The sequence below is a fragment of the Myotis daubentonii genome, chromosome 11 (assembly GCF_963259705.1).
Source record: "Myotis daubentonii chromosome 11, mMyoDau2.1, whole genome shotgun sequence".
Classification (NCBI taxonomy): Eukaryota; Metazoa; Chordata; class Mammalia; order Chiroptera; family Vespertilionidae; genus Myotis; species Myotis daubentonii.
In genome coordinates this window covers 76,174,236-76,201,701 of record NC_081850.1, presented here as the reverse complement: position 1 = coordinate 76,201,701, position 27,466 = coordinate 76,174,236, and the positions used below count along the sequence as shown (strand labels likewise).

The 27,466-nt window shown below is 52.4% G+C and overlaps 1 protein-coding gene across 20 annotated transcripts; it reads right to left on the bottom strand.

The window, feature by feature from the left end:
- Positions 1-617: 617 nt before the first annotated feature.
- Positions 618-25,351, bottom strand: SLC2A8 (solute carrier family 2 member 8). 20 transcript variants are annotated; one of them, XR_009447719.1, is made up of 16 exons: positions 25,183-25,351; positions 24,923-25,085; positions 24,464-24,670; positions 23,196-23,295; positions 21,661-21,860; positions 20,839-20,985; positions 20,643-20,751; positions 19,949-20,122; positions 19,403-19,548; positions 14,332-16,397; positions 8,991-9,085; positions 8,798-8,907; positions 8,027-8,148; positions 7,388-7,483; positions 6,403-6,966; positions 618-1,767 (listed from the first exon to the last, which is right to left on the bottom strand). XR_009447719.1 is itself a non-coding variant. In XM_059658099.1 (11 exons), exons 1-10 carry the CDS (start codon positions 25,236-25,238, stop codon positions 9,017-9,019), a joined length of 1,371 nt encoding a protein of 456 aa, XP_059514082.1. In that variant the 5' UTR covers positions 25,239-25,351; the 3' UTR covers positions 618-1,767; positions 8,991-9,016. The 20 variants fall into 20 exon arrangements, 5 of the variants coding, with proteins under 5 accessions (XP_059514082.1, XP_059514079.1, XP_059514080.1 ...); XR_009447721.1 differs by having other exon boundaries at positions 6,615-6,966; XR_009447722.1 differs by lacking the exon at positions 6,403-6,966.
- Between the last annotated feature and the right edge of the window lie 2,115 nt (positions 25,352-27,466).

The following is a 27,466-nucleotide window of genomic DNA, read 5'->3' as shown; positions in this document are numbered from 1 at the left end:
CCCTCTAGTGGGGAAAGCAGGGATAGCCCACCTGCCTCTGATGGGGAGAGCATGGCTTCATCAGGTCATCCCTCCCTGTTAGGGTGTGCCTTATGGGGAGATTTTGGTAACAGCCTCCTGACATCCTCAGCTTCTATCCTTCCAAGACTTAACAGATCAAACAGCACTAGGTCAGTTCATAAAGTGGGCATAGGGTATAGCAGTGTTGCGGTGCATCTGTGTGTGTGTAGGTTTTCATATATTTGCATTAAGGCAGGAATCCTTCATCACCTACCCTCAGTGAAATTGTAGCATTAAATGGTTGGCCCCAGAATCTTTCCTACTTGAATTTACTTCCCCAAATCAGATACTTTATTGACCCCATTATAGAGAAATGCTCTTTCCTGGCCAGAATTCTTGGTTCTTATGGTTTTTACAAGTCATTCAAGGAGAGAGAACCATTGCTGAAATACCTAGCGTTTAAGTAGGAACCAGGTCTTCCCCTGATTTGATCATACCTTTATAAACCAAGGTTTCTTGGAGTGCTTGGTACACAAAAAAGCACTTAGGCTCATGAATATAGGTGACTAGTAATTTGAGTTGGGTTATATAGTTAAAGAAAAAAAGCTCTTGAGACCTTCCACATGAAATAATCACTTTATTAAAGGTGCAAAAGTTTCCAGAGGCTTTCAAACCATCAGGTCCCCATCCACGTTGGTCATGTTGCCAGTTACTCCCTAGCATGGAGTCTGGTGTCTAATGAAAGCTGAACTACACCTGCAGGCCTTCCCACACTCCCTACATTGGTAGGCTTTCACACCAGTGTGAATTCTCTGATGCTGACTAGGGGATGAACTCCGGTTAAATGCTTTATGGTTTCTCCCCAGTGTGGGTCTTTTGGTGGATTATAAGATTTGTACTTTGGCTGAAGGCCTTCCCACACTCGCACTTGTAGGGTTTCTCTCCAGTGTGAGTCCTCTGGTGGTTTGTGAGGTCTGCTCTCTGGCTGAAGGCCTTCCCACATGCGTTGCATTTGTAAGGTTTCTCTCCTGTATGGATCCTCTGACGCTGTATGAACGCTGCACAGTAACTGAAGGCCTTCCCACACTCACAGCACCTGTAGGGCTTCTCCCCTGTGTGAGTCCTCTGGTGGTTTGTGAGGTTGGCACTGTGACCAAAGGCCTTCCCACAGTTGCTGCATTCGTAGGGTTTCTCTCCAGTGTGAATTCTCTGATGCTGAACAGGGCTGAACAGTCACTGAAGGCTTTCTCACACTCGGTGCATTTGTAGGGCTTTTCTCCAGGGTGAGTGCGTTGGTGTTTTGTGAGGTTTGCATTCTGGCTGAAGGCTCTTCCACACGCTGCATTTATAAGGTTTCTCTCCAGTGTGAATGCTTTGGTGCTGAGTAAGAGAGGAGCTCTGGCTGAAGGCCTTCCCACATGCATTGCACGCATAAGGCTTCTCCCCGTGCGGCTCTTCTGATGCTGTGAAAGGGAAGAACAGTAACTGAAGGCTTTGCCACACTCATTACGTGTGTATGGTTTTGCTCTGTGAGATTTAAATTATGTCTGAATTCCTCCTGAGGCTCTGTTTGTATTTCACATTTATGGGGTCTCACTTCTTTAGGAGCTCTCTGTTGTGGAGAAAGGACTGCTCGCAGATTAAAGCTCTTCCCCTCTCCACAGCTCCTATGATCTGATTCCCCAGGAGGTATCTCTACTCTTGTGTTTTGGAATGATTCTTCAGAAAGGTCTTGCTCTGGTGGTGATTCAGACACAGTCTTCCAGTCTGAAAAAGATTTAGAAAGGCAATTTAAAAAATTCCTTTGGTAGAAGAAAAGAGAATACTGAAATACAAAGGCTGGAGTTTGGCTGAACTCGAATGCAGACAGGTTTGATGCTTCACTTTTCACCCAGAACATTAGTGGTTTCTGTTTCTGTTCTAAACCATGAATAACGACCAATGGCTTCTCAGGGACATTAGCTCACATTAGCCTCCCCTTTAACCTCTACCGCAGATGGGATGTTCCTTTTCCTTCTGATACAGATCTGTTTTTGCCTAATACTACTAGGTAGTTGTCTCAAGCTGTCCTAGTCTCAATTCTGTGTGGTTTTGGGCATTCTGCTTACCTGGTTTAAAAAGCTGATAACAGTCCTAGCCAGTTTGGTTCACTGGATAGTGTTGACCTGAGGACCAAAGGGTCGTGGGTTCGCTTCCCGTCAAGGGCACATATCTTGGTTGCAGGCTCCTCCCCAGCCCAGGCCCTGGTCAGGGCTTGTGCAGGAGGCAACCAATCGATGTGCTTCTCTCACATTGATGTTTCTGTCTCCCTCTCTCTTCCACTCTCCCTAAAAAAAAATAGCCTTGGGTGAGGATTAACAAAAAAACAAAACAAAAAGCTGCTAATGGTGCAGCAACATACATTTTTTCACTTTTTAAAATTAAGATTTTAAAAAAATGTGTAATCCTAGCGTTGATAAGAATTTAGCACCCCGGTATCTCATACACTGGTGGGGCTGCATAAATTGGAACATTCTGGAAAATATGGTTGCACATGCTGAGAGTCTTGAAAATATTGATAGCAGAATTCGAGTTTATCCTAAGGAACCATTGAGAATACACAGCTGTCAAATGAAAAGCAAACATCTAAATGTTGAATAATGAGGGGATGACCATAGCACAGCCAACCAAGGGACACTATTAGCAATTGCAAGTCATGTTTGAAGTCTGCACTAACTCCTTTGGTAGAAAAGCCCTGAGAGATGTGGGTATAAGCTGTATTGTCTTTGGGTTGTGGGATCAGACAATTTTTCCTAGTGCTTATCTGTATTTCCTAATGTCCAGTGACAGTATTTTATAATATAAGTCATAAAAACCTTGCTTTCAGAGAATATGCAGTGATAGAAACACACAAGTGAAAAAAGGAATATGTAAAATTACATATTACTGAATTTTGTGATATGAAGACTTCTGTGTGATGGGATTAGGGATCTTGATCTTTTTCTAAATTTAACTGAACCTGCATCATTTTTACTAGAGTGGATATTTTTTAAGTTAATGATTCTTTAAAATTGGTGTGCAGCACAGTTTTATGCCTTATGAAGTGACCACAGTAAGTCTAGTAACCATGTCACGATAGTTGTTACATTGATTCTGGTCTCTGTTCTGTAACTTAAATCACTGACTTATTTTATAGCTGGAAGTTTGTACTCCTGAATTCTTCCCTTTTTCTGCCCAACACTGACCTCCCTCCCCCCTCTGACCATGAGCTTGTGCTGTTTGTTTCGTTGGTTCATTTTTTTTTGTTTTTGTTTTTTAGATTCCACATATAGGTGAAAGCAAATGGTATTTGTCTTCCTCTGTCTGACTTTTTTCACTTAACATAATACTTTTTAGAAAAGGTCCGTTAATATTGTTGCAAATAGCTAAGTTTCATTTTTCAGGGCTGAGTAAGATTCCATTGTATGTATGTATTTTATCTTTACTCATCTATCATGGATAGTTTTGTTGGATTAGTCTTGGCTGGTAGTTTCAGTGTTTTGGAAGGCAGCTATGCTCACTACTATACCACCACTGCAACCTCGTTTCAGTGTTTTGAATATATAATTCCACTCACCTGGCCTGTAGGGTTACTGAGAAATAGGATAATCTGGTAAGTTTTCCTCTGGTGGTTGCTGTCTGTTCCCCTGCCCCTTCCCCTCCTTGAGAATTCTTTATCATTAACTTCTTTTTTTAAAAAGTGTTTTTTTAAAAAAAATATATTTTATTGATTTTTTTTTTTTTACAGAGAGGAAGAGAGGGATAGTTAGAAACATGATGAGAAACATCGATCGGCTGCCTTCTGCACACCTCCTACGGGGGATGTGCCCACAACCAAGGTACATGCCCTTGACCGGAATCGAACCTGGAACCTTTCAGTCTGCAGGCCGGCGCTCTATCCACTGAGCCAAACCTGTTAGGGCTAAAAAAATGTTTTTATTGATTTCAGAGAAAGAGAGGGAGAGATAGATAGAAACATTCATCCGCTGCCTCCTGCACATCCCCTCACCCGGAATTGAACTGTGACCTGGTTCATGGGATGACACTCTACCAACTGAGCCCCAGTGGCCTGGCTATTATTAACTTTTGACAGTTTTAATGCATCTTAGGGGTCTTTTTGCAGAGATAATTTCATGTCCTGTTAGCTTCTTGTACTGGATTGTCTAGTTCCCTAGTTTTGTGAAGATCTTGTCAATTCTAGATTTTTCGTTATTTTTTTCAGTTTCACAAATTCTGTCTTCCATCTGGTTTATTGTATTTCCAATGCTTTTTAATGTATTTTATTGATAATCCTCACCTGAGGGATATGTACATTGGTTTTTAGAGAGGAAAGGGGACACATTCAGCTGCCTCCTGTATGTGCCCCACGGGATCCAGTCCAAAACCTGTTTGGTGTAGGGCAGTGGTTCTCAACCTGGGCTGCACATTAGAATCACCTGGGAATCTTTTTTAAAACCCTGATTTCTGGGCCTCATCCTCTGGAAATTCTGTTTCTTTGTTATGTGTATGGGAAGGAGCTCCACCTAACCAACTGAGCCATCGGCCGGAGCCTAACGTGCTCTTCATCTCATTTAGTGAGAGTTCTTCAGCGGCAGGATTGGTTTGGTTCTGCCGGGAGCCGGTCCATGCTTGCTGTTTCAAGGGACCTGGCATATATGGCATACTTTTCTTAATATGTTTGCTCACCTTCTTGGCACTATGTGTTTTAACCAAGGTCACCTCTGAGAAAGGTTGTTTCCCCAGGTAGGGATTTTCCCCTGAAGTTAGGGAGGGAATAAAACCCCTTAACTAAGTGCCAGGCGGGTAATTAATCACTTTAACTACGAACAATCATGCTTAAGCTACATAATCTTTACTCCCTGGAATGGAGATAAGAAACGCCCTAACCTTTGGAATAGAGATTGATAGGATTGAATCAACTGGTATAAATACAGATGTAACAAGACAGAAAGAGACAGAGCTTAGAAGAGAATTCAGAAGACAGAACCTACACGGAGCCTGGAGACAGAAGAACTTCGCTGGACAGAACATGGCAAGGGATCCTGGACTGAACCTGACTGCAGAGGTTGGCAAGAGAGCCTGACTAGAACCTGGTGACTGAACCTGACTGGAGAGCCTGGACAGAACCTGGCTGGAGAACCTATACAGAACCTCTCTGGAGATCTAGACCAGAACTTGGCTGGAGATCCTGGCTGGAGATCCTGGCTAGGCTGCTGATCAACTGAACACTGCCTCCGTGTCATTCCTTATTCGCCGACTCCGTCCACGCCTTTGGGGACCCCTGGACCTGCTGGGGTTGGACCCCGGCATGGTTCTTTTTGGTAAAGTACTCCTTTTGTTCACTGATTTTATTCCTGACCTCACCTGAACTGCCTCCCAGTTTTCTTGTATGTTGAGTTTCTTCATGGCAGGAATCGTTATCAGTCTTCCATGTCTTTCAGATTGGTTTCTGGACACTTGGAAGTTACATGCTACCCTGGTTGTTCATGGTACTTAAGGGATCATTCCTCTGCCTGTGCATATGAGGTAGTGGATTCTTTCCTTGTTTAGATACTGTTTTGATCTTAAAGATTCAATAGGTTGCTAATTAGAGGCTCTGTTTTGTTTATCAGTAGGTGACATAGTGCTAAGTTTTCAGGTTTTTTTTTTGCTTGTGCTGTGTGTGCTTCAGGGGTTATTATAGGGGTCCCCACTGTATGTCTGGGTCCCCTCAGTCTTGGGCGTAACCACCATGGAGTGGGTGGGCAGGAGCTGGGTTCACACACCCACAGGGCTGCCTCCTGTTCCTAACGGGCACCATCACTGCTGCTACCTGGCTCTGCTGCCAGTGGGGGGAGAGGAAGGGAGCCAGATTCTTGGCCACCAATATTGTTTTTGCAGGGCCATAGTGTGGGGGCATACCCCACACCTCCCTTGCTACTGTGTTCTGTGGGGCCACCGAACTGCATCTAATCCTGCCCCCCCCATGCATTCCAATACACCTCCCCCCCCCCCCCCCCCCCCGCCTTCAGACGCACGGACATTGCAGGCTTCATTGGATTGCCGGTGTCCGGGGAGTACAGGAGTCCCACACGCTGCCATAGTGCTGAGGTCACCCTTACATTTTCTTTCTTTTAGTTTAAAGGGATTTTCTTTCCCACCTAAAATCCCTTTAACTTTCTTTCTCTGGTGCTGGTTTAGCTTTTGCTTGTCTAGGAAATTAGCCTTCAATTCTAAAGGATACATGGGTAGAGTATTGTTGGTTACAGGTCCCCCCCCCCCCCCCCCCTTTCATTATTTTGAATATATTGTACCATTCCTTTTTGGCCTGCAAAATTTCTGAAAAGTAGCTGATAGTTTTATGGGGGCTCCTTTGTATGTAACTAGTTGCTTTATATGTCTTACCTCTTTGTGATTCTCGCTGAGTTAATCTATTCTCCTGGGTCCACTAAACATCCTTATAAAACATCCTTATAACCAGTGTTTTGAACTCTATTTGGTAGATTACTTGTCTCCATCTCATTTAATTCTTTTCCTGGGCTTTTGTCCTGTTCTTTCATTTGGGACATATTTCTCTGTCTCGTTTGGCTGTTTCTATGAATGAGGCTAAACAGCACCCTCTGGAGCGGCCTGTGTAAGAGCTGCAGGCGTCCTGAGGACAGGTGCTCTGACGTGCCTTGGCAGGCCAGTTGGAGGGGCTCAGGCTGCGGAGTCCAGGGAAAGTCACAATGGGGCCTGGAGCTTTAGTTGTGGCGGGTGTGAGCCACAAGTCCCAGGGGCAAGCTGTGCTGGGACCATCTTGGCAGACGTGAGTGGAATCAGGCTGTGAGGAGTCCAGAGGTGAAGCCACTTGAGAGCCCAGAGCTGCCGTTGGAGCAGGTGTGAGCCACGCCAGGACCACCTTGGAAGGGCAGCTGGAAGCTGAAGCAGGCTGCGGGGAACCTCGGGTAAGCTGTGTTGCGCCTGGAGCTGTAATTGGAGCAATTACAGGCTGTGGGAAATTTTGGAGAGAAGCCATGGAGCTAGTTTGGGCCTAGGTCCTGGTGTGCACTCAGGCTAGACGGCCTGAATTGCACTTCTTGCCAGAGTTATCCAGGGGGCTGGGAGGGCAACATGCAGTTCCCCTCCCATTTGGCACATGCTCTGGGGTCAATAAATGGATTTCCTTCCTGTATAGTCTAGGTGTCCTTAGAACCTATTTTTTCCCCCCCACTGTTCCATGGACTTTTCCCTTGTTCTAACTGGGAGTTCATGCCCATTCATCTGATCTAAGATAGCCCCCACCCTCACCTGTGTACCCCCAGTTACTAGTCCCTTACCAAATGCATTAATGTGGGTTTGAGAGGGGCTTTTGCTCCCAAGACTCACTGGCGTAGTGCTGTTCCCTTACCTGGACCGGCACTCCTTAGGCCTTCTCCCTCCAGCATCCATGGGCTTTTCCCTTGTTCTCACTGGGAGTCCATACCAGGCTGGGAAACTGGAAGTCCTATTCAAGGGGGGAAATGGGCTTTAGAGACCTGTCCTAATAGCCACCTAGCATTCAGGGGAATGGGAAAGGCCAGTTAGGCCATTAATTCCATTCATTCAACAAATACATATTGAGCATGCACTTGTGCTGTGCACTACGGGATACAGCAGTAAGACAGACAGACATGGTGTGGTGCCGATGTCTTGGTAAAAGCATTTCTGGAAGGAACTACATGAACAGCTTCAAGGAGGGGGTCAAGCTAAGGATTTAAGCTAAGCTCATAAAGCAAGCTACTTGGGAAGTTGTGAAACTACTGAGTAAAGAAAACTAACCTGATGAGGGTTACCCCAACCCTAGTCCTAGGGGGGGAAATGGTGAGATGTAACCTCAGGGAACAGAACGAAAATGCCCATTCCCCAACCAAGAATGCAGAGACTTCCTAGGGAACGAGGAAGACTAAACACTGTCCCTCCAGGGTGTCAGAGCCATTCGGGATCACTCGACACTGGAAAGGGCCACAGGTTTTCAGACTGAGCAGAGTATGCTCAATGGTTTCCTTACCCAGTAGGACCAGGTTCCTGGACTTTTCTGGTATCTCCTCAAACCCTTCCCTTGGAGCTCGGACCAAGTGCCTCCACTCTGTGAGGAAAAGCTGCAGTCACATTGCTGAAGGGCGTGGATCCCTGAAACAACAAACACATTTCTTGCCCAGTAACCTTTGGATGTGTGGTGAGGGAGGTGGGCAGCTATGGGTGAGATGGCTAGCAGGCCTAGAGAGGGTCTTGGGAAGGATTCAGGGCTTTGAGTTCCAGAAAAGCACTTACTATGGGCTTAACAGTATTGGATATTGACACAAAAATAAATAAAAGTCTCTTGCTGATACATTTACAATTCTGGTAGCTTTTCCTTATGAAGAGACAACGTGTGTATATGCATGAACAGTAATTGGACAGAAAGTAACAGCTGCTTGGGAATTAACAGCAATATAGGAAAACCAAAATTACAATCAGTTTACCCAATGAGCCACCAGGTGGAAATTGGCAAACAAATGTGAAAGCTTAATGTTTTAAGAACATTTAATAGGTATTTCTGTGAACTCAGACATGACGCGATACAGGAGAGCCAAGCACATGCAATGACCTGTAATGTGTCAGATGGACAAAGCAAGAATGTAAGATGATCGAAGAGGAATCCTGGGTGGAAGCTGGGAGGAGGCAATCAACATGCTGGCCTTAGAGAAATTCCTCAGAAGGAGCAAGAGAAGGATAATTATCTAAGGCAGGGGAAAGCCACAGAGGCAAGAAGGTATATTTTCAGCTCTGAGAACGGTACCTCCATTCACTTAGTTGGCCGCCCAGAAACCTGGTGGTATCCTTCACCACAAATCCAAGTGCCTATTCATTCTTCCTCCTAAGTATCACCCATTTTGTGTCCCAGGTTTTCTACAATGAATATGTATTCCTTTTGTAATTAACAACAAAACCCCCTTAATACAAGGCTGTTTTTGAGTAAATTTCCAACTTACATGTGGCCCTGCTGTGAGGAGACTAGTCACCATTCCCATTCCTTCCTCTCCTGTGCTTTCCTCTTGGGAAAGGTTAGGGTCTGGAGATCATGATTCTGGAAGAAAAGAAACAAATGAGGCATAAAAGTTTAGCTCACTAAGCTAGGAAGTCACATTCTCACTCTGAATTCACAGACCCGCAGTGGGATATAAATTTCCCTTTTTTAAGCTGCTAATTTTGTATGGCCTGGGGATGTCATAAATTACAAATGACCCTTGGCAGAAAAAAAGTTCCCCACCTCTGCATTAGAGTGTAGCAGAGTCTAGTATCCCCTATTCACCACTTACCAGCAGTGTGCAAATCACAGAACCTCTTAAATCTCATTTTTCTCATCTGTAAAGTGGGGATAAATCCCTTGTAAAGTTGTTGCTTTGAAAATTTAAAGGAAAATGCAGATAAAGCAGTTGGTAAACTCCTACATGATCTTCTCAAAACCGAAAAGATATTACAAAATATGACACCATTTTATGGTAAACTAGGAACAGAAGAGAACTAATTGCATTTGAGATGCTTTAAGATGTCTGCCTTGCCACTTCTATTCAGTATTTTACTGGAAGTTCTAGCCAGGCCACTTAGGCAAGGGAAAATAAAAAGGTATCCAGATTGGAAAGGGATTAAAACTTCATGATTTTGTATACATAAAGTCTTCAGGAATCCACAAGCTATTACAGGTAAGTTCAAGGTTGCAGGATACAAGATGAATAGACAGTAAAGGGACAACCTCTTTAAAATGGGCAAAAGATTTGAATAGCTATTTCTCCAGGTGTATTTCTAGGTATTAGCAATGAACAATCAAAAGATGAAATTTAAAGCAATTCGAAGAGTATTAAAAGAATGAAATGCCTAGTAATAAAAACAGGAAGTGTAGGCATGTACACTAAAAACCATTGTTGAGTTGGTGCAATCCCAGTCAAAATCCTAGCTGGCTCTTTTACAGAAAACTAATCCAAAATTTCATGGAAATGCAAGAGACCCAGAATAGTAAATCTGGAAAATGAACTAAGTTGAAGGACTCGTTTGCAATATCAAAACTTTATACAAAACAGTAATCAAAATAGTGCTGTACTGGTACAAGGGCAGACATACAGTGTATCAATAGAAAAGAACTGAGTCCAGAAATAAGCACATTGTATAAACAATTGATTTTCAACAAGAGTACTAAGAAATTAAGTGGGGAAAATATTCTTTTAAAAAAAATGGTGCTGGGGCAACTGGATAGACACATAAAAATGAAGTTAGAGGCCCTGACTGAGAAGCTCAGTTGGTTAGAGCAGCAGTCACCAACCTTTTGGACTGGTTGGCAACTGCTGGGTTAGAGCATCATCTCAATATGCCAAGATTGCAAGTTTGATTCCTGGTCAGGGTACATATGAGAATCAACCAATGAATGCATAAATAAGTGAAACAACAAATGGATGTTCCTCCCTCTGAAAATCAATAAAAGAATGAAATTAGACCCCTACCTTGTACTGCTAATGAATTCAAAATGGATCAAAGACCTAATGTGAAAGCTAAAAGTCCCAGAAGAAAATAGTTTCTTAGATATGGCACCAAAAGCACAAGCAACAAAAGAACAAAATAAATTGGATTTCATCAAAATTAAAAACTTGGTGCTTCAAAGGACACTATAAAAAATGTGAAAAGAGCCCTAGCTGGTTTGGCTCAGTGGATAGGGCGTCAGCCTGTGGACTGAAGAGTCCCAGGTTCAATTCTGGTCAAGGGCACATGCCTGGGTTGCGGGCTTGATCCCCAGTGTGGGGCGTGCAAGAGGCAGCCAATCGATGATTCTCATTGATGTTTTTATATCTCTCTGAAATCAATAAAAAAATATATTTTTAAAAAATGTCAAGATAACCACAGAACGGGGAAAAATATGTGCACAATCATAAATTTAAGGATCCAGTATCCAGAATACATAAACAGCCCTAACCGGTTTGGCTCAGTGGATAGAGCGTCAGCCTGCGGACTGAATGGTCCCAGGTTAGATTCTGGCCAAGGGCATGTACCTTGGTTGCAGGCACATCCCCGGTAGGGGGTGTGCAGGAGGCAGCTGATCAGTGTTTCTAACTCTCTATCCCTCTCCCTTCCGCTCTGTAAAAAATCAATAAAATATATATTTTTTAAAAAATAAACAAAAAACTCAATTTCAAAATGAGCAGTGGATTTGTGTATTTTTCTAAGGGAGGTATACTAATAGCCAAAAAGTACATGAAAAGATGTTCAACATAACTAATCATTGGAGAAATGCATATCAAACCATGAGGTACCAGATGGCTAAAATTTACAGGTGGAAAACAAGCGTTGATGTAGGGAGAAACAAACATTCATACATTGCTACTGGGAATGTAAAATGGTGCAGCCACGGTGGAAAACAGTTTGGCAGCTCCTTAGAAAGTTATACCACACAGCAATTCCTTTTCCAGGCATACAACTGAGAACAATGAAAATGTGTCCACACAAAAACTTTTGCACACATGTTCACAGCATTATCCTATCTAATAAAAGAGAAACATGGTAATTAGCTGTACCTCCGCTACCCTTCCCATTGGCTAATCAGGGCGATATGCAAATTAACTGCCAGCCAAGATGGCAGCCGGCAGCCAGGCAGCTTGAAGCGAACAGGAGACTTGCTTGCTTCAGTGATGGAGGAAACTAACATTCCCCGCCTGCCGCTGCCGGCCTCTGAGCTTGCAGTTTGAAACATTGTTACAAATATAGAAGCTAAACAAAACCCCAGAAACCTGCTTTCAGCCAGCCAGGATCTCAGAGCTGGAGTTGAAACAGTGTTTCGATTATAGAACCCAAACAAACCAAATACCTGCTTTCAGCAGCAGAGGCCTAAGAACTGGAGCCAAGCCTCAGAGCTAAAGCTGGCCCAGAATAAAAAAAGAAAAAAAGGAGCGGTTGGGAGCTTCAGTCACCCGCCAGCCTGAAAACAGCCCTCAGCTCCTCACCCAGACTGGACAGGCACCCCAGTGGGGACCCCCACCCTGAAGGGTGTGTGACCAGCTGCAAACAGCCATCATCCCCTCACCCAGGCTGGCCAGGCACCCCAGTGGGGACCCCCACCCTGAAGGGTGTGTGACCAGCTGCAAACAGCTATCATCCTCTCATCCAGGCTGGCCAGGCACCCCAGTGGGGACCCCCACCCTGATCCAGGACACCCTTCAGAGCAAACCAGCCGGCCCCACCCGTGCACCAGGCCTCTATCCTATATAGTAAAAGAGTAATATGCCTCCCAGCACCGGGATCAGCGGAGCCGCGAGGCCTCCCGGCACCGGGATCAGCGTGACGGGGCAGCGCCCAAACCCCCGATTGCCCTGCGGCTCTGTGTGTGTCGGGGTGGTGCCGCAACCTCCCCATCGACCCTGCCTTGAGTGTGACAGGGGGCAGTGCCCCAACCCCCCAATCAGCCCTACCCTGAGCGTGACTGAGGGTGGCATCACAACCTCCCAATCCGCCCTGCCCTGTGCATGACAGGGAGCGGTGCCCCAACTCCCCAATCAGCCCTCCTCTGAGCCCGACCAGGGGCTGCACCTAGGGATTGGGCCTGCCCTCTGCCACCCGGGAGCAGGCTTAAGCCAGCAGGTCGTTATCTCCCAAGGGGTCCCAGACTGCGAGAGGGCACAGGCCAGGCTGAGGGACAGCCCCCCCCCCCCCAGTGCACAAATTTTTGTGCACCGGGCCTCTAATCTAATACATAAAAGCCTAAGTGACCATCCGACCAGTAGCTATGACACACAATGACCACCAGAGGGCAGATGCTCAATGCAGGAGCTGCCACACTGTAGTGACTTGGCATCTGTGGTTCTTGGGTGATGCACCTGGAACCAGGGATGAGGGAGCCCAATTCTAGGGTGCATCACTGGAGAACCGCCCTCTTGCAATCGGGGACCCCTCGGGATGTCGGAGAGCCTGTTTTGGCCCCATCCCCGCAGGCCAGGCTGAGGGACCCCGCCTGCTAGAGGGACCCCAACTCACTCCAAGGACGCCCTTTGAGCTGCATCGCCTCACCAGGTGTGGCTGGCCGGGGAGGGACCTCGGGAGGTTGGCTCCAAGGCATGTCCGCCGGTCTCACCCAGTCCTGCCCCACCAGCCACCTTTTAATTAATTTCCTTTCAATGTGCACGAATCCATGCACAGGGCCTCTAGTTATTCATAATAGCCCAAACTGGAAACCACCCAACATCCATCAGCCCAGGGACAGATAAAATGTGGTACATCCATAGAATGGAATATTATTCAGCCATAAAAAGGAATGAGATGCATTCATGTTACAAAATTATCCTAAGTGACAGAAATCAGACACATACTCTATGATTCTATTTTTATGAAACGTCCAAAATGGGCAAATCCATACAGACAAAAAATAGATTAGTGGTTGCTAGGGACTAGAGGAGGGGGAAGGAGTGGTTAATGGGTATGGGTTTCTTTTTAGGGTGATGAAATGTTTCAGAACTAAATAGTGGTGGTGATGGTTTTGCAACTTTGCAAATATACTAAAAGCCACTGAACTGTATACTTTAAAAGTGAATATAGTATGTGAATTATATTTCAGTTAAAAAATAGAAGAGGTAGTATAGTCCTCAGAAAAAGAAAGAAAAAGGTCTTAAGTTACTGAGTTTCACCTAACTCCACTGTATCTTATTTTTCTCTTCGGAGAGGATGATAACCTGCTGCTTGCATTCTCAGGTCTCTGGGGAAGACAGCAGAAATGCTGGTTGTCAAATTGGACTTGAAGAGTTACTGACGAATACAGGGGCTCCTTGATTTAGGGGAGGATGGCACAAGCCTTGGTGGTTAAGATGAAATTTAATGCACATTTGTTCTGTTCTGCAAGGCGTTAACAGTGCTATTTTATTTGATGCTTACAGTTCTTACTGGTAATCGAGGTACTCAATGTTATTTTACCGTTTCCTCCATAAAGAAACACAGGTTAAACAGGACTTCTGATTCCAAAGCCCCAGTACCTTCCACAACTTTACGAACAGCTGCGTTCAACCCGCCCTCATCTCAGGTGGAGTCAATAGGCTCCTGTTCCGAGGGTGTTTGGCTGCTTCAAGAGCTGGGAGATCAGCAGCAATGGAGGAGACCCCGAGTACGTCCCAGGGTGAGGGGTTGGGTACTCGGAGATTATCCGGGGCTGAGCTCCTCAAACTTTTTTGACCTCAGAATTCTTTATTAGAAGGTCGTCCCTAAGTGGAAAGGACAACCGCGGGGTTCGGGGACCGCGTCGCACAGCAGCAATAGCGGGCAAGCTGGGACAGGCTGGCCTGCAAACCGTCCCCTCAGCCCACTCACCTTCCTCCAGCATTCGGGTATCACCACGCGACACCGCCTCCCGGCAGTTCCCCGGGCGCCAGCGTCGCTTCCCTGCTCGGCCCGCGGATTCCTCTCCCCCGCCTTCTCCCGAGGCCGGGTCTGAGCCTGCGGTGCTGGGCTCCGGGAGCTCGGGTGGGGGCTGTCCAGCCGGGTCTTTCACTGTCTCCCAGTCACAGCCAGGCCTCGGCTGGGGAGCCCGAGGCGCAGCCAACGACTCAGCCTCAAACAAAACACCGCGGGAAAATACCGCAGGCAGGTAACCGGGTACAGGCTCCAACTGAGAAACCGGCTTCAGGTCCTGCCAAACGTCACGTCTTCTTCTCGCGCCAAAGAGGACGCGCGAAAACAGCATCACTTCCGGTCATGCGCACTTGCCTTCCAGCCCCTCTAGCTTCTATTCCCTAGAAATCTCCGCGCTCTCTTCCTAGTCAAAGCCTGTTCTCTCGGTGCCAGCTTTGTGATCCGCACACGGTCCTGGATCGTGCGTCCTAGAGAGGCTTCCGCCAGTTCTCGCTCCCAGAATCTATTTCCCATCATGCTATGTCGCACATACTCTTCACGTCCACCGGAATCCAACGCCGGGAGCCTCTGAGACAGGAAGCGACTTGGCGCTAAGGATCATGGGAGTTGTAGTTTTAGCGCAGACAACAGCTCTACGCTGGTTCTCGGCTCCTGATTTTTCAATTGGTCACGTTCCCAGAGCAGCAGGTGAAGAGGGTTTTCTCCTTCCCGGACCTTCAACTCAGGCCCAGCTCGACAGCTTCACACACCTCTTGAGCCTCTCAGTGTGAACAGGGCTGCCACCGGTTGGTGGCCTGGCATTCTCAAAGTATAAAATCAATCGGCAGGAGGGAACCGCTTCAGTAATTTCAGGGGCAAAAACACACTTTGATAGTGTTTGGTCAGCACTGTTGCAAAAGAAGATTCCTGAACTTTCTGTCCATTGGAGGATTCTCTGCTGCGTCAGGGGATATTTCAATGGACTTCCGCAGAGCATTGATGAAAATTCTTCACCACACAAGCAATTTTCCGATAACCCAATTCAATTTTAGAGGCATTTTGACAATAAGACGGGAATGCGTTACCTGGGAAGCGGAAATGAGTGTAGGGGTCCTAAGGCCTCTTCTCACGTTGTACGGTCTCGGCCCCTTTCAGTCACAGCTGGTAGCGTTTTTGCCAATATAACCCTCTTAGTGAGTCCTGTATGAATCTTACTGGATTAACTCCATTAGGCAAGTCACGCTCACAGATCCCTTTGAGATAAGCCCATTTCCACTTTTGGCTTCTGAAATTTGGGGCTTACGATTTTGGAGGTCAGAAGTCGGAGATGGATATCACTGGGGTAAAATCAAGGTGTTGGCAGGGTTACATGCCTTCCAGAGGCTCTAGGGGAGAATCTGTTTCCTTGCCTCTTCCAGCTTCCAGGGCTGCCGACACTCATTGATTTTTGACTCCTTCCAGTTGGTGCGGTTCTGCCTGCAGCCACAGGCCCAACAGGTGCTAACCCCACACTGGCCACTAGGTGGTAGCAGAGGGTTTCTTACCCATGGCCCCTGGGAGGAAGCAGTGTTTCAGGCTTCAATTGATGCAATTCCGCATGCGGCCACTGGGCGGCGTTAGGACCCAGAAGCCTTGTCTTAGGTTCCCAGAAGCCAGCATTCTTCTGGAAGAGTTGGGGTGAGGGGATGGGGAGCGGGATGAGATGGAGATGGAGTGACTCTTGGTAGGCAATGCAGATTTCTGCCGTTATCCAGTACAAAGACCTGTCTTATGTGGGCTGGGTAGAGCACAGCTTCTGCTGGACCTGTCCTGTGGCAATGCTTTATCCTGCTCCTCTTCCCTATGGTCTGTGTCTGACAGTGCTGGGCTGGGCTGATACTGGACTGCCAGCTGGGGCTGGTTCTTCCCATCTTGTGCCCCGATGGGAAGGCCCCAAGGCAGTCTCAGGGGACCTCTGAAGAGCACGTGTGTCCACCGTCCTTGGTACCTATAAGTGGGTACTGGTAGCAATCAGAAGGTGGTATGGGTAGGAGTTGCTGAGGGAACTGGGTAGGAAATAGAATATGAAGAGAAAAATGTGGAAATATTTCACATGTCTTTCAGAGGCACACCTTGGACATCACACCAGCTTTGCTCCACCACAGCCTCATCACCACCACCAGCTAACAGCAACAAACTTATTCTATGACATCCTCAGTTCTAAGTGCTTGACATAATTTTTTCCTTTCATCCTCACAACAATCCTGTGTGGGAGACAGCATCATTATGCCCATTTTACAGACGAATAAACTGAGACCTGGAGGCTGTGACTTGTCCGGGTCACATAGTGAGTAGTGCAACTAGAACTGGCTCTTACCACGCTGCCATGGCTCCTGGCCCCTGGATTAAAGAGGAAAGAGACCACAGTAGGACTGAAGCCACAGGAGGTTTTCTTGCCCACAAGTTTAACCATCTCCCTTACAGCCTGGGGGAGGGAGGTGTGTGAGCCATCCCCTGCCTTCTCTCTGGTCCTTTGCCAATCCCCATGTGCAGAAGCTGGGGATGGCCAAGCAGGAGCTGGAAGCAGCCTCTGCTTGAAGTTCCACGTGAAGAAGTTTCCAGTGCAAAGACCTGTCTTCTGTGAGGTGGCTGAGAGTGGGTGGCCTGTTAGATTGAGTTGTCTTTGGTGCTGACTCACTGAGAACAGATTCTGAGACGGTAGGGAGTAGGCCCCTGTCAGACACAGCCGGCGTATAACCTTCTGGGGTGCAGGACAAACAATAGCTTGAAGCAACCCCAGGAGAGCTGCAGGAGAACTGGCCATGTGTGCAACGAGCGGACAGAAAATTGGTCAGGATACCGGAGACCCGATCCCCGCTAAACAAGTTGGCATTTGCAGGACACTCGCTGACATGACAGTGCGGTTCTCAGCCCAGCCAGTGGCCACATGCAGCACTAACAACAGTGTAGATGTGCAGTTGTCCGCACAGAAGATGAGCCTACACTTGGACATGACCTTGCTTCTGGAAGGCCCCAGGAATTTGGACTTTGCTAAAGCTGAGAGCTTTCATGCGTGTTACTTGGCCCATTTTACTGCAATCAGAGATCTGCTGCAGGATCTTCCAGAAACCAACCCTGGGGCCCGTCCTGTTCTCCCCACCACTCTGCCCTGAACCAATGCCCAGCTCTCAGCCTCGTTATAGCTTAATAGATGGTGCCAAGGTGGGTGCACACAGGGGCTGCACACCAGGGAAGTGAGTACAGCGGATTATGGGATGGGAAGTAATCCCACAAAAGTTCTCAGAGGCTGGTTTATGGGACAGGAAACTGCCCTCCTCAACTGCAGCTCAGAGAGGCCGGGACCTGACTTTCTGAGCCAAGTCTTTATTTGGCAACAAATGCATTCCTGTGAGGAGACAAGGGCCACCACCCAGCCTCCAAAAGCACCTCCTCCAGAAAGGGAGGAACCAAGAGTCCCCTCCTGCACTGTCGCTTCGTGTCACGACAGGGAGGGCACACGGCGGCCTGCCACAGGGCGCTGAAGACCCTCCGAGACGTCCCCTCCTCCTCAGTCTCAGAGCAACGGTGGGAACTGGACCCAGGGACTGGGAGCCTCATGCCCATGGCTCGTGGGGCTGTAGGGAGCTGAGCAGGAGGGAGGGACCTGGAGGACGAGGGCCTGGCTCCTGGCTCCCTGGGGGCTGGCAGGGGCTCTGGGCTCTGGCTGAGGCCCAGCTCGCATCACAGGCAGGCTTCTGTCCCCTCGAAACCCAAACTGTCCCAGCTAGGAGGGCAGCCGCTCCTGGGAAGGGACTGTCATCGCCCCTCAAAACGGGCTGTGATTTGCTCCAAAGTCTTTCCTTTGGTTTCAGGGACACAGAACACAGTGAAAAGGACACCGCCGACGCAGAAGGCAGAGGCGAGCCAGAAAGCACCGTAGGGCCTGAGCACCTCCTGCAGAGAGAGGGGAAGAGCCAGTGACTGGAGAAGGCAGCAGCCCTCACGTGACCACCCGCCTGCACTGCCCGGGCGCGGGGCAGTGGAGGAGGCTGAGCACTGCCCATGGGATGGACGTTGTGTGCTGGGGAAACTGAGGCTCACTGTGATGAAGTGGCTGCCCCAGGTCAGAGAGGCACTAGCCAGTGACAGCTGGGTTCTCCCCCCCGGGTCTGACTCCAGAGCCCAGAGACCTTCCCTGTACACTTGGCTTTGGCCCTGCCCTCTGAGGTACCAGAGGGAATGGGTGAGTGAACAGCAGGCGAGATGGGCAGTGTGAACACACAGGCACGCAGGGCCCAGGAAGGGAAGACAGCAGTTCCCTTTGGTCAGAGCCTGTCCGTCCTTCCAGCCCAGAACCACAGCCCGCCCTCCCAGCCGTCCCTCCCGGGGGCAGCTGCCTGATGGGCCCGCTCCCTGGACAGACCCCAGCCCAGCCCCCTGGTTTATCCTCCCACCACTGTCCACTGCTGTCCCAGCCCTAAGCAAAGCGACCCTGCCCATCTCATTCCTTGCTGTCTCTGGCACCATGAACAGCCTGGAGGTGGTATGTACCAGGAGACCTGGGGGCTGGGTGGCAAATGACGGAGCAAATGCTTGTCCATCTGCTCCAACACCACCCCCCATTGGCTGGGAAGCCCCTTAGGCAGGGCCGTGTCTGTCAAGTCTATCCATGAAAAGGGAGCAAAATGTTGAACTGAACTGATGCTCCCATCAACCCTAGAGGAAGGTATGGCACCTCCTCCATGTCCCGCCAAGGAAGCTGGTTCGGAGGAGGTAAGCAGCACACCACGGTCACAGCGGGGAAGTGCCAGGCAGCGCTGGAGCCAGAACTTCCCCACAGAGCCCGACTTCCCGCCCTGGGTCCTCACTGTCCGGGGGGAGGCCCGCCCTGCCGTCCTCCACCAAGACCGCCGGAAGGTTCCCCTCACCCCGACCCAGATGGCTGGTGCCCCGGATGGGGGGTGCAGCCTGCACACAAGGCCATTCATTGACCCTGAGTCTTTTGCGAAGAGAACAATCTACAAGCACTTCTCTGCTGACGGGAGGGGAGGCTGCCGGGGCCTGGACTCACCATGAGGCTGCTGAACTCTTTTGTCACCAGAAAGGCCATGAGCCAGTTGGTGAGGACACAGACGCCGGTGGCCACGCCCTTGACGTGCAGAGGGAAGATCTCCGACATGAGGAGCCAGGGGATGGGCCCCCAGCCCACAGCGAAGCCTCGGGAACAAGACAGGTGTCAGCACCACAGGGACCAGAACCCTCGGCCCCCCGCAGACCCCGGGGCTGACGCCTGGCTGGGCTGCCCACATGGGCTGAGGGGCCTGGGTGCCAGGCTGGGCTCCCCCCCTGCGCCTCCCCGTTGTGAGGTCGGCGGCCAGGCCCTCTGCTTCTTACACTCGGGACAACGATGGGCCCACTCAGTGCGCTGACGGGGGGACTGAGAGGAGAGGGGCTGAGCTTGGTGCTGGGTGCGCGGCCAGAGCTATAAACGCAGACTTGGGAGCCCTATGGACAGGTGAGACCCGGGAGGCCTGGGCTGGCTGGGAGCCACTGAATGCAGCAGTGACAGGGCGTCCCCATCAGTCCCCACCCATCCTCCCCACAGGCCCCCTCTCACCAGCAATGAAGAGGCACATGCTGCCCACCGCCAGCCAGGCCAGCCCTACACTGGGGTCGGCAGGCTCCACGGAGACGGGCGCCAAGAGGTCGACGTGTGAGGAGTTGCTGGGGCTACCCTGCGTCAGCTTGAAGTAGGTGCCAAAGGCACTGGTGCTGAACACCATGACCACACCTGCGGGGAGGGCGGCGCTGGGCAGGGCGCTGGGGGAAGCGGCCCGGAGCCCGGGCACGTGGCTCCCGCGGCAGGAGTCTCAGCCCAGTGGCCACAGCCAAGTGGCCTGGACACCTCGGCGGGGCAGTGAGCAGTACCCCAGAGCCCTGACTGAGCAGCACCACTCAGCACGCCGAGGGGCTCCTGAGCCTCCCCATGGCCCCGTTACCCCCATTTCGGAGGGAAACCGAGGTTCAGAGAGGTCAAGTCACTCCCCCTCCAGGGCCCTCCGTTTCCTCATTGTCAGCTGGGGCCCCGTGGCACCTTCCTTGCAGGTTCATTGCAAGGTTACGGCGTGAGGTGGTGACGCCGTGAGCACGGGCCTGGCCTGCAGCGAGCGCTCCCGTTAAATCTCAGTCTTGTTCTCAGGGACACTTGTCCTCCTCCTCCCACAACACAGTGGCGTTGGCACAGACCCCCCAACCTGCAGTGGGAGCCTGGCCGGGTCACCACTCGCACGGGGCTGAGCCCTGGGCCTCACCTGACAAGGCCAGGAGCAGCCGCCGCCCGGCTCTGTCCATGACCAGGGCCGCCCCGGCCGTGAACAGCACCTGGATGACGCCCACGATGACGGAGGCCAGGCTGCTGTTCTGGGGAGATGGGCAGAGGCGGGTCAGGCGGAGGCCCGGGGGAGGCCACACCCGAGCGGCAGCGGCATGAGGCAGAGGCCTCTTTACCTTGAACTTGGCCTCTTCAAAGATAGTCTCTGCGTAGAACATGACCGCGTTGATCCCCGACAGCTGCTGGAACACCATGAGTGAGATGCCGACGGCGAAGGGCTTGTAGATGCCGGGCCGCCTCAGCTGGGCCAGCTGGAAGCCCTGCTGGACGGAAGGGGCGTCAGTGCTGCCCTGCCCTCTGCCCGGCTGCTCTGCCCTCTGCCTGGGCGCCCTGCTCCAAGGAGGGAGCCTCAGCTTCTCCGGGTCACTGTCCGCGTCACTGCGGCCTCCCCGTGTGTAAGGTGGAAGGTCCTCACTCCAGACATCCCTTCCTGATTTGTTGGGGGGGGACCCACAGAGAGAGCACATGGGCAGAGGGCCAGGGGCTCCAGAATCCCACCAGAATCGGGCCGGGCCCGAGTCCTCACCACCACTGGCTCCGCAGCAGCATGTGCTGACTCCTGTTCTACATGAAGAAACTAAGGCTTGACAATGGGACAGTCACCCGGCAGGTAAGGGGCAGAGACTCGATTTCAACCCCTGCCCTACAACCCCCCACGTAAAAACCAAGTCCTCAAGTCCGCCCTGCGTGTCCCTGGGACCCGGCCGGGCCTTTCTCTTCGGTGAGACCAAAGCTTGGGCCCTGCCAAGGAGCGGGGCTTGCGCAGGCCTTTGCTTGCTGGCACACAGGACAACACTGGCTCCGTGTGTGTGTGTGTGTGTGAGTGCGCGCGCATGCGTGCAGTTACATCCTTGAGAACGGCTTGTGCTGGCTCCCTGGCTGCAAAGGGGTGATACCTCCCTGACCCCTTCCCCCAGCTCCACCTCCCAGCCCCTCACCTGGTGCTCAGCCCCGACAGGGGGCTCTTCCCAGCCCTGCTCAGAGCCCCACAGGAACCGCACGGCAGCCAGGGCTTCCTGGCGCCTGTGCTGAGTCAGCAGGAAGCGCGGGGTCTCGGGCATGCAGCACATGAGCAGCAGCATGAAGGAGGGGGGCACACAGCCCAGCACGGCCAGCCAGCGCCACTCCAGGATCCAGCCTGGATGGGGTCAGATGTCAGAGCCTGGGTGAGCCGGCCTGGGCTTTCTCGGCAAGTGCGTGCCCCTCACCAACCCAGGGGCTCAGCTTAAAGGGTGGGGACCTACCACCTCTGCAGTCTGTTACTGACACTGTGGTTACTGTTGAAATGCAGAAGTGATGGGGACATTGTGCTACATCGGCCGTGAGCAGGTATGCAGCCGTTATACAAAGCATGAGGCCTTGCTATGTAATGATGGGTGTGCCGTGGCCATTGTGTAACACTCTGGGGTGGGGGACAGGCCTCACAGAGTCCTCACGCAGACCCTCTGGAAGACCACCAAGAGGCAGGCAAGGCTGGTTCGCCTGGAGCCGAAGCAGGACGGGGCGGGGGGGGGCGGGGGGGGCTTTCACTGAGCGCCAGAGGATCAAAAGTCACAGGAACGGGCGATAATTCGACACCCACGTCTGTTCCAAATGTCAATGCGTGTGCACACTGCTGGGCCCCGCAGCAGCCAGGCTGCTGCCAGGACTCTGAATTACAGTCAGGATGGTAAGTGGGTAAAAAGAAAGACCACAGACCTGCAAATCGACCATTCTAAAGACCCACAGGGCACACGGCCAGGCCCCACCACACCCATCAGGCCCGAAAGCCCCAGGCTCCCTGCCCTCCCCATGGTTCTCGGGCCATCCCTACACAATTCTCACTGGGGGCCTGCTGCCAGGCACTTCTCGGGTGTCATTTAATAAAACCCTCAACAGCCCTGGACGAGGTGGGGTTTTCTCCACCTAAAGACAGAGCAAGTGCAGCTCCCAGGGGCTGAGCAGGCCAAGGCCAGGCAGCCAGTAAGTGGCAGAGGTCCTCCCCTGATCGGGCTGCCAGATCTGAGCCCCGCCTCTTTCTACCCGGTTCTAGTGCAAACACACTTCTCTGCTGGCCCCAGCTCCACCCTCAGGGTCCCCCGGAACCCGCCTCCTTCACGCTGCAAATCCAGTACTGATGTTTCTGAGGGAGACATGCTTGGGCCCGAGCGCCTGGGCGGGAGATTATTGGGGTGCCCCGGCTGCCCCTTGAATCCTGTTTGTCACTGCACAGTGAGGCACTGACCTAAGCTGCCAGCTCTCCCCAGACCCTGGGAATGGGCTTCTGCCCAGGAGGATGAGCACACCTTCATCAGCTCTTCCGGGGACTTAGGCACATCCTTCAGGGAGGGGGTCTGGGAACCCAGCACCTTGGGTGCTGGCTGTGAAACCTCGGGTAACTCCTGTGACTTCTCCTGAACTTCAGTTTCTGTGGCTTTAAAGTGGCCAAGGGGCCATTAAAAGGGATCAAAAGAGAAGATGTGAAAACTCTTACCTGCCAGATAGGCCAGGAGGATGCCCGTGACAACCATCAGCTGCACACAGGAGCCCAGCAGCCCCCGCACTTCAGGGTAGGCAATCTCAGAGATGTAGACCTGTGAGCAGGTAAAGGGGGAGCTGCAGGCCCGGTGGGCCCCTAACTGCAAGCCCTGGGTCAGAGCCTTGCTCATACCTCCCGCGCCCACCTAGTGATCTGCAGCAGGTGTTTAAAGGGGTGAGGGTATCTGTGTGGCTGCTGTGTGTAGGGTGATGGGGGGGTGGGCACAGAGCTTTGCAAACTTTCATGTAATTGTATCATTACCCTTGGTAACACGCAGACGGGTGCAGCAGGTGTGGGTGGGGCCCGAGAGTCTGCCTTCTAACTAGCTCCAGGTGACACCTGGCTGCTGGCGTGGTGCCCTTGGAGTTAAGCAGGAACTCTTCACCTCAATGGTTATAGCGACTATGCTCAGGGGCCAAAGAGGCCTTGCTCTTACTTCTGGGTTACTCCATACCTATGCCCATGGCTTAGGTGTGTTTTTACCCAGTAAAAACCCCAAACATAAAATCCAACCCAGCTGCCCAGCCAATGCAGGTGAAATGAGCGGCAGGTGCAACGGGATGAGCAGGGAGAAACCCACGCCACTGCTTTCAATCTCCACCCGGCTGGGGCGTGGGTGGTGGGTCACCCAAGCCATGGCCAGCGGCAGTTCCCTGGTCACCAGCAATCCCAGCTGCAGGATCCAAGTCCTCCATAAGCCACGACAGGGCTGATGTGTGTCTCTCTGATTCCTCGCCCACTGCATGGGCTGACCGGTCCTTCTCACTCACAGGGGAGGGAGCTGAGGACCGGAGGCGGCAGAGCTGGAAGCCAGCCTGGCTGTGCTGGGTCAGGGCTGACAGAAGCAGGGAAGCGGCGAGCCCTGGTGTGTGACCAGCGAAGGGGAGTGGCCCTCGGCAGCAGCCTTTGCCCCGGTTTTCCTGCTAAACTGTACTCAGCGGTCTGAATGACAAGGGGGCCCAAGCCATCCTGTGAGGCTGCTGTTGACCATCCACAGAGCAAAAGGGAGGCCACGTTAAGTGGCACAATCCTGGGTAGTCGCTTGGCCACTGACCAGTTGGGTCTGGACGAAGGACTTCACTGCGGAAACTTACTTCCTCTGCAAACAGGGCCCACTGAGGGCAAGGGAGATAAAGCTGATAAGGGCCGCCCGGAGGCCCCGGAGAACCACGCCCCCGTCTGCTCCTCCTCGGTTCCTGGGCGCGAGGCTACGGGCCACTCACCGGGGCCACTAGCGAGGCAACGCCGCAGGCCAGGCCGGTGAGGAGGCGGCCCCCGAGCAGCATCCACACTTCCTGGGCGGCGGTGATGACGGCAAAGCCGGCCACGAAGGGCACCGTGCAGATCAGGAGGCTCAGCTTGCGCCCGGCGCGGTCCACCAGCCAGCCCCCCAGCACGCCGCCCGCCGCCGCGCCCAGGGTCACGATGGCCTGCGGGCGATCGCCAGCTGAGGAGGGGGCGCCAGGGGGGCGCGGCCCAACCTCGCCCTCCACCCCACCCCCAGCGGCCTCCGAGGGAGGGGGACCCGTCCCCGGCTGGTGGTCGGGGAGAGGGCGACCCCTGGCGGGGGAACCGGGACGGAATCGGAGGAGGGTCTCCGTGTCCGCCCCAAGCCAGGCCGGGGGAGGGTCCCCCCGCGCGTCCCAGGGGTGGACGTGGGGGGTCCCAGCCGGTGGCCTCACCCCGAACCAGGAGGCGGCGTCGTCGCTGAGGCGTGGGGCCGGGGGCGCGGCGCGGCGCAGGCTCGGGATGGCCGGGGAGCTGTATCCGAGCGCGAAGCCGAAGCTGAGCGGGCCCAGGGCAGCGGCGAAGGCGGCGAGGAAGACGCGGCGGCCGCGGGGGACGCTGCGGGGATAGGCGGTCGGTGAGCGGCGCCGGCCCGGGCGCAGCGAGAGGGGCCAGGCCGCGCCCCAGGCCCGGGTTCCCCCGCCCGCCCGCCCACCTGCCACCCGGCGGCCGCAGGAGCGGCTGGGTCTCCTCCTGGTCCTCAGGCGTCATGTCCGCGGCCAACGCCGGCAGGTCCTGGTGCAGACACCGGCTCTCCCGGCTGAGCCGGCCAACCGGCCTGTCTGGGAGGCCCTGGGCCGCAGCGGGTGTGGGTGTGGGAGCAGCCAATGGGAACGCAAGACACGGTAGCGTCGCCGTTGGGATCCGCCCTACAGATCAGAGCAGACCAATGGAAACAAAGTTCGGTAGGCGGAGCGCGCTGGAACCGCCCCTAGGACAGAGTTATCCAATGTATAGGAGGGGCGGGGTTTGTCATCCAATAGGAGTGGTGCGGATCAGAGGGGGTCAAGGAGCTGCCTCCAGCCGAGCCGGCCAATGAGGGTGGAGGGCGGGGATTGCACTTGTCTGGGAGTCGCCTCTCTGTCTGGCTTCAGCCAATGGGGTTGGAGCCGGACGAAGGCGGAGCACGTGGGCCCCCAGGACTTCCAGCCCCTCGCGGGCGGTTGCCCCGTCTTTCCACAGACGGTTCTGCAGTTCCTGCTCCTCGTGAGCCGCGGCTCTGGGCACTGACGTGGAGAAGCCTGGCTCCTCCGCCCGGCCCTGCTCTGCCCACCGAGAGCCGCGGGGCTGGAGTTTCCAAAAGACTGTCGCGTGTCACTCTCCTCCCAGACTCAGAGCCTGGACCCGCTGGGCTCTGGGGGCGGAGGCGTGGCCCCGCGCGCACCCCACCTGCGGGTCACCAGTGGCTGCAGAGCCCGCGACTAGGACCTCCGGGTGCTGGGCACCGTGTTGGGCGGGGCCCCCATGCCGCCTGTGGGACTGATCAGGGCGTCAGCGGTGAGCTTCACGCTCCCTGTTAAGTTCCACTCACTTCACAGGTAACCCTGACTCTTGAATATTCATCCAAATACCTCGCATCTTGCCGGCCGGCGTGGCTCAGGGGTTGACCTCCTATGAACCAGGAGGTCACGGTTCAATTCCCGGTCAGGGCACATTCCCCGGGTTGCGGGCTGGGTCCCCAGTTGGGGCCGTGGGGGAGGCAGCCAATCGGGGATTCTCTCTCATTCATGTTTCTGTCTCCCTCTCCATTCCTCTCTGAAATCAATAAAAATATATACACCGCTCATCTTTGGGTCCGCTGCGGATGTTGATAGCCAGCCACTCTGGGTGCCCCCCAAGCCACTGCTGCTGGGGCTGAGGAGCACCAACGCTGGGTGCCGGCGATTCTGGAAGGAACCAGGGCTGTAAGAGGCGTAGCTTCTCATCTTTCTCTGGGCCTGTGTTTCATCTCTAATGGAGATGAGATCTGTCTTCCAAGAGAGTTTGAAGCAGAGGCTGCGCAGGGGCAACGTACACAAACACCAAGCACAGGCGTGTGAAGCTCTCCGTACTAGCCAGTGTGATCGTGGTGCTAGCCAGTGTGATCGTGGTGCTAGCCAGTGTGATCATGGTGCTAGCCAGTGTGATCATGGTAGCTGTTTGCCCTCTGCAGTCATCTGACTGCACCATAAGGACAGGCATCTTGTGCTGGAGCTGTAAATTCTCATCACAGCACTTCTTACTGCTTTGTGGTCACCTGTTTACTTCTCTCCCGCCCCATGCACGTGGTCTTCTGCAGACAGCACCTGGTGTTTGCAGTGGATGCATGACTCAGACTCCAGGGGTAAACTGCTCAGTTTACTTTGTAACTCAGCGGGTGGGGTGTGTGGAGAGACCTTTGCAGACCGGATACTCCAGTGAGTCCAGCGAGGCCAGCTCTGAGCCTACAAACCGGCTCCTGCCCCCTGGCTGGTGGTCTCCCTCCCGTGAGTGTTCAGTTCTTGACCACTAAGCAGATATTGCTGCCAGAGCAGCCTCCTGCCCGCTTTATAGCAAAGCACCATCCACCTGACTAGTAGGGTCCACTTCTTGCCCTTTCTACATTCATTCCTCAGATTTGTGACTTTTGCCAAGTCATGGGGTGACTCTAATACTGCCCAATTGTTTGGAAAAATGGTCTACAAAGCCCTTGGTTTTTCTATTCCAGAATGAGAAGCAAGAACCATCAGGGGAAGAAATTAACAGGAAAAAACACCCACACAAGCTCATTAAGCTCACAAATTAGCTTAACATGAACAACATCAGCCCGGTCCAACTGACACCATCACTCAGCCTGGCTGTGTACGGTGGGCAGGGGAGAGAGCCCAGCTCTGAGACCAGAGAACTCACAGCTCCAAGCCATGGCGCCTTTCTGAGCCTGTTTCCTTATTTGAAAGCAAACAATAATAAAACCTAATTCA

What these genes read in the sequence shown, in the direction of transcription:
- SLC2A8 (XM_059658096.1), bottom strand. Translation starts at nt 25,238, where the DNA reads ATGACGCCTGAGGACCAGGAGGAGACCCAGCCGCTCCTGCGGCCGCCG. An exon ending in ACGCCGCCTCCTGGTTCGGG is followed by an intron (nt 24,671 to 24,922) that starts GTGAGGCCACCG and finishes GATCGCCCGCAG; the next exon opens with GCCATCGTGACCCTGGGCGC. An exon ending in TTGAAGAGGCCAAGTTCAAG is followed by an intron (nt 20,752 to 20,838) that starts GTAAAGAGGCCT and finishes CCATCTCCCCAG; the next exon opens with AACAGCAGCCTGGCCTCCGT.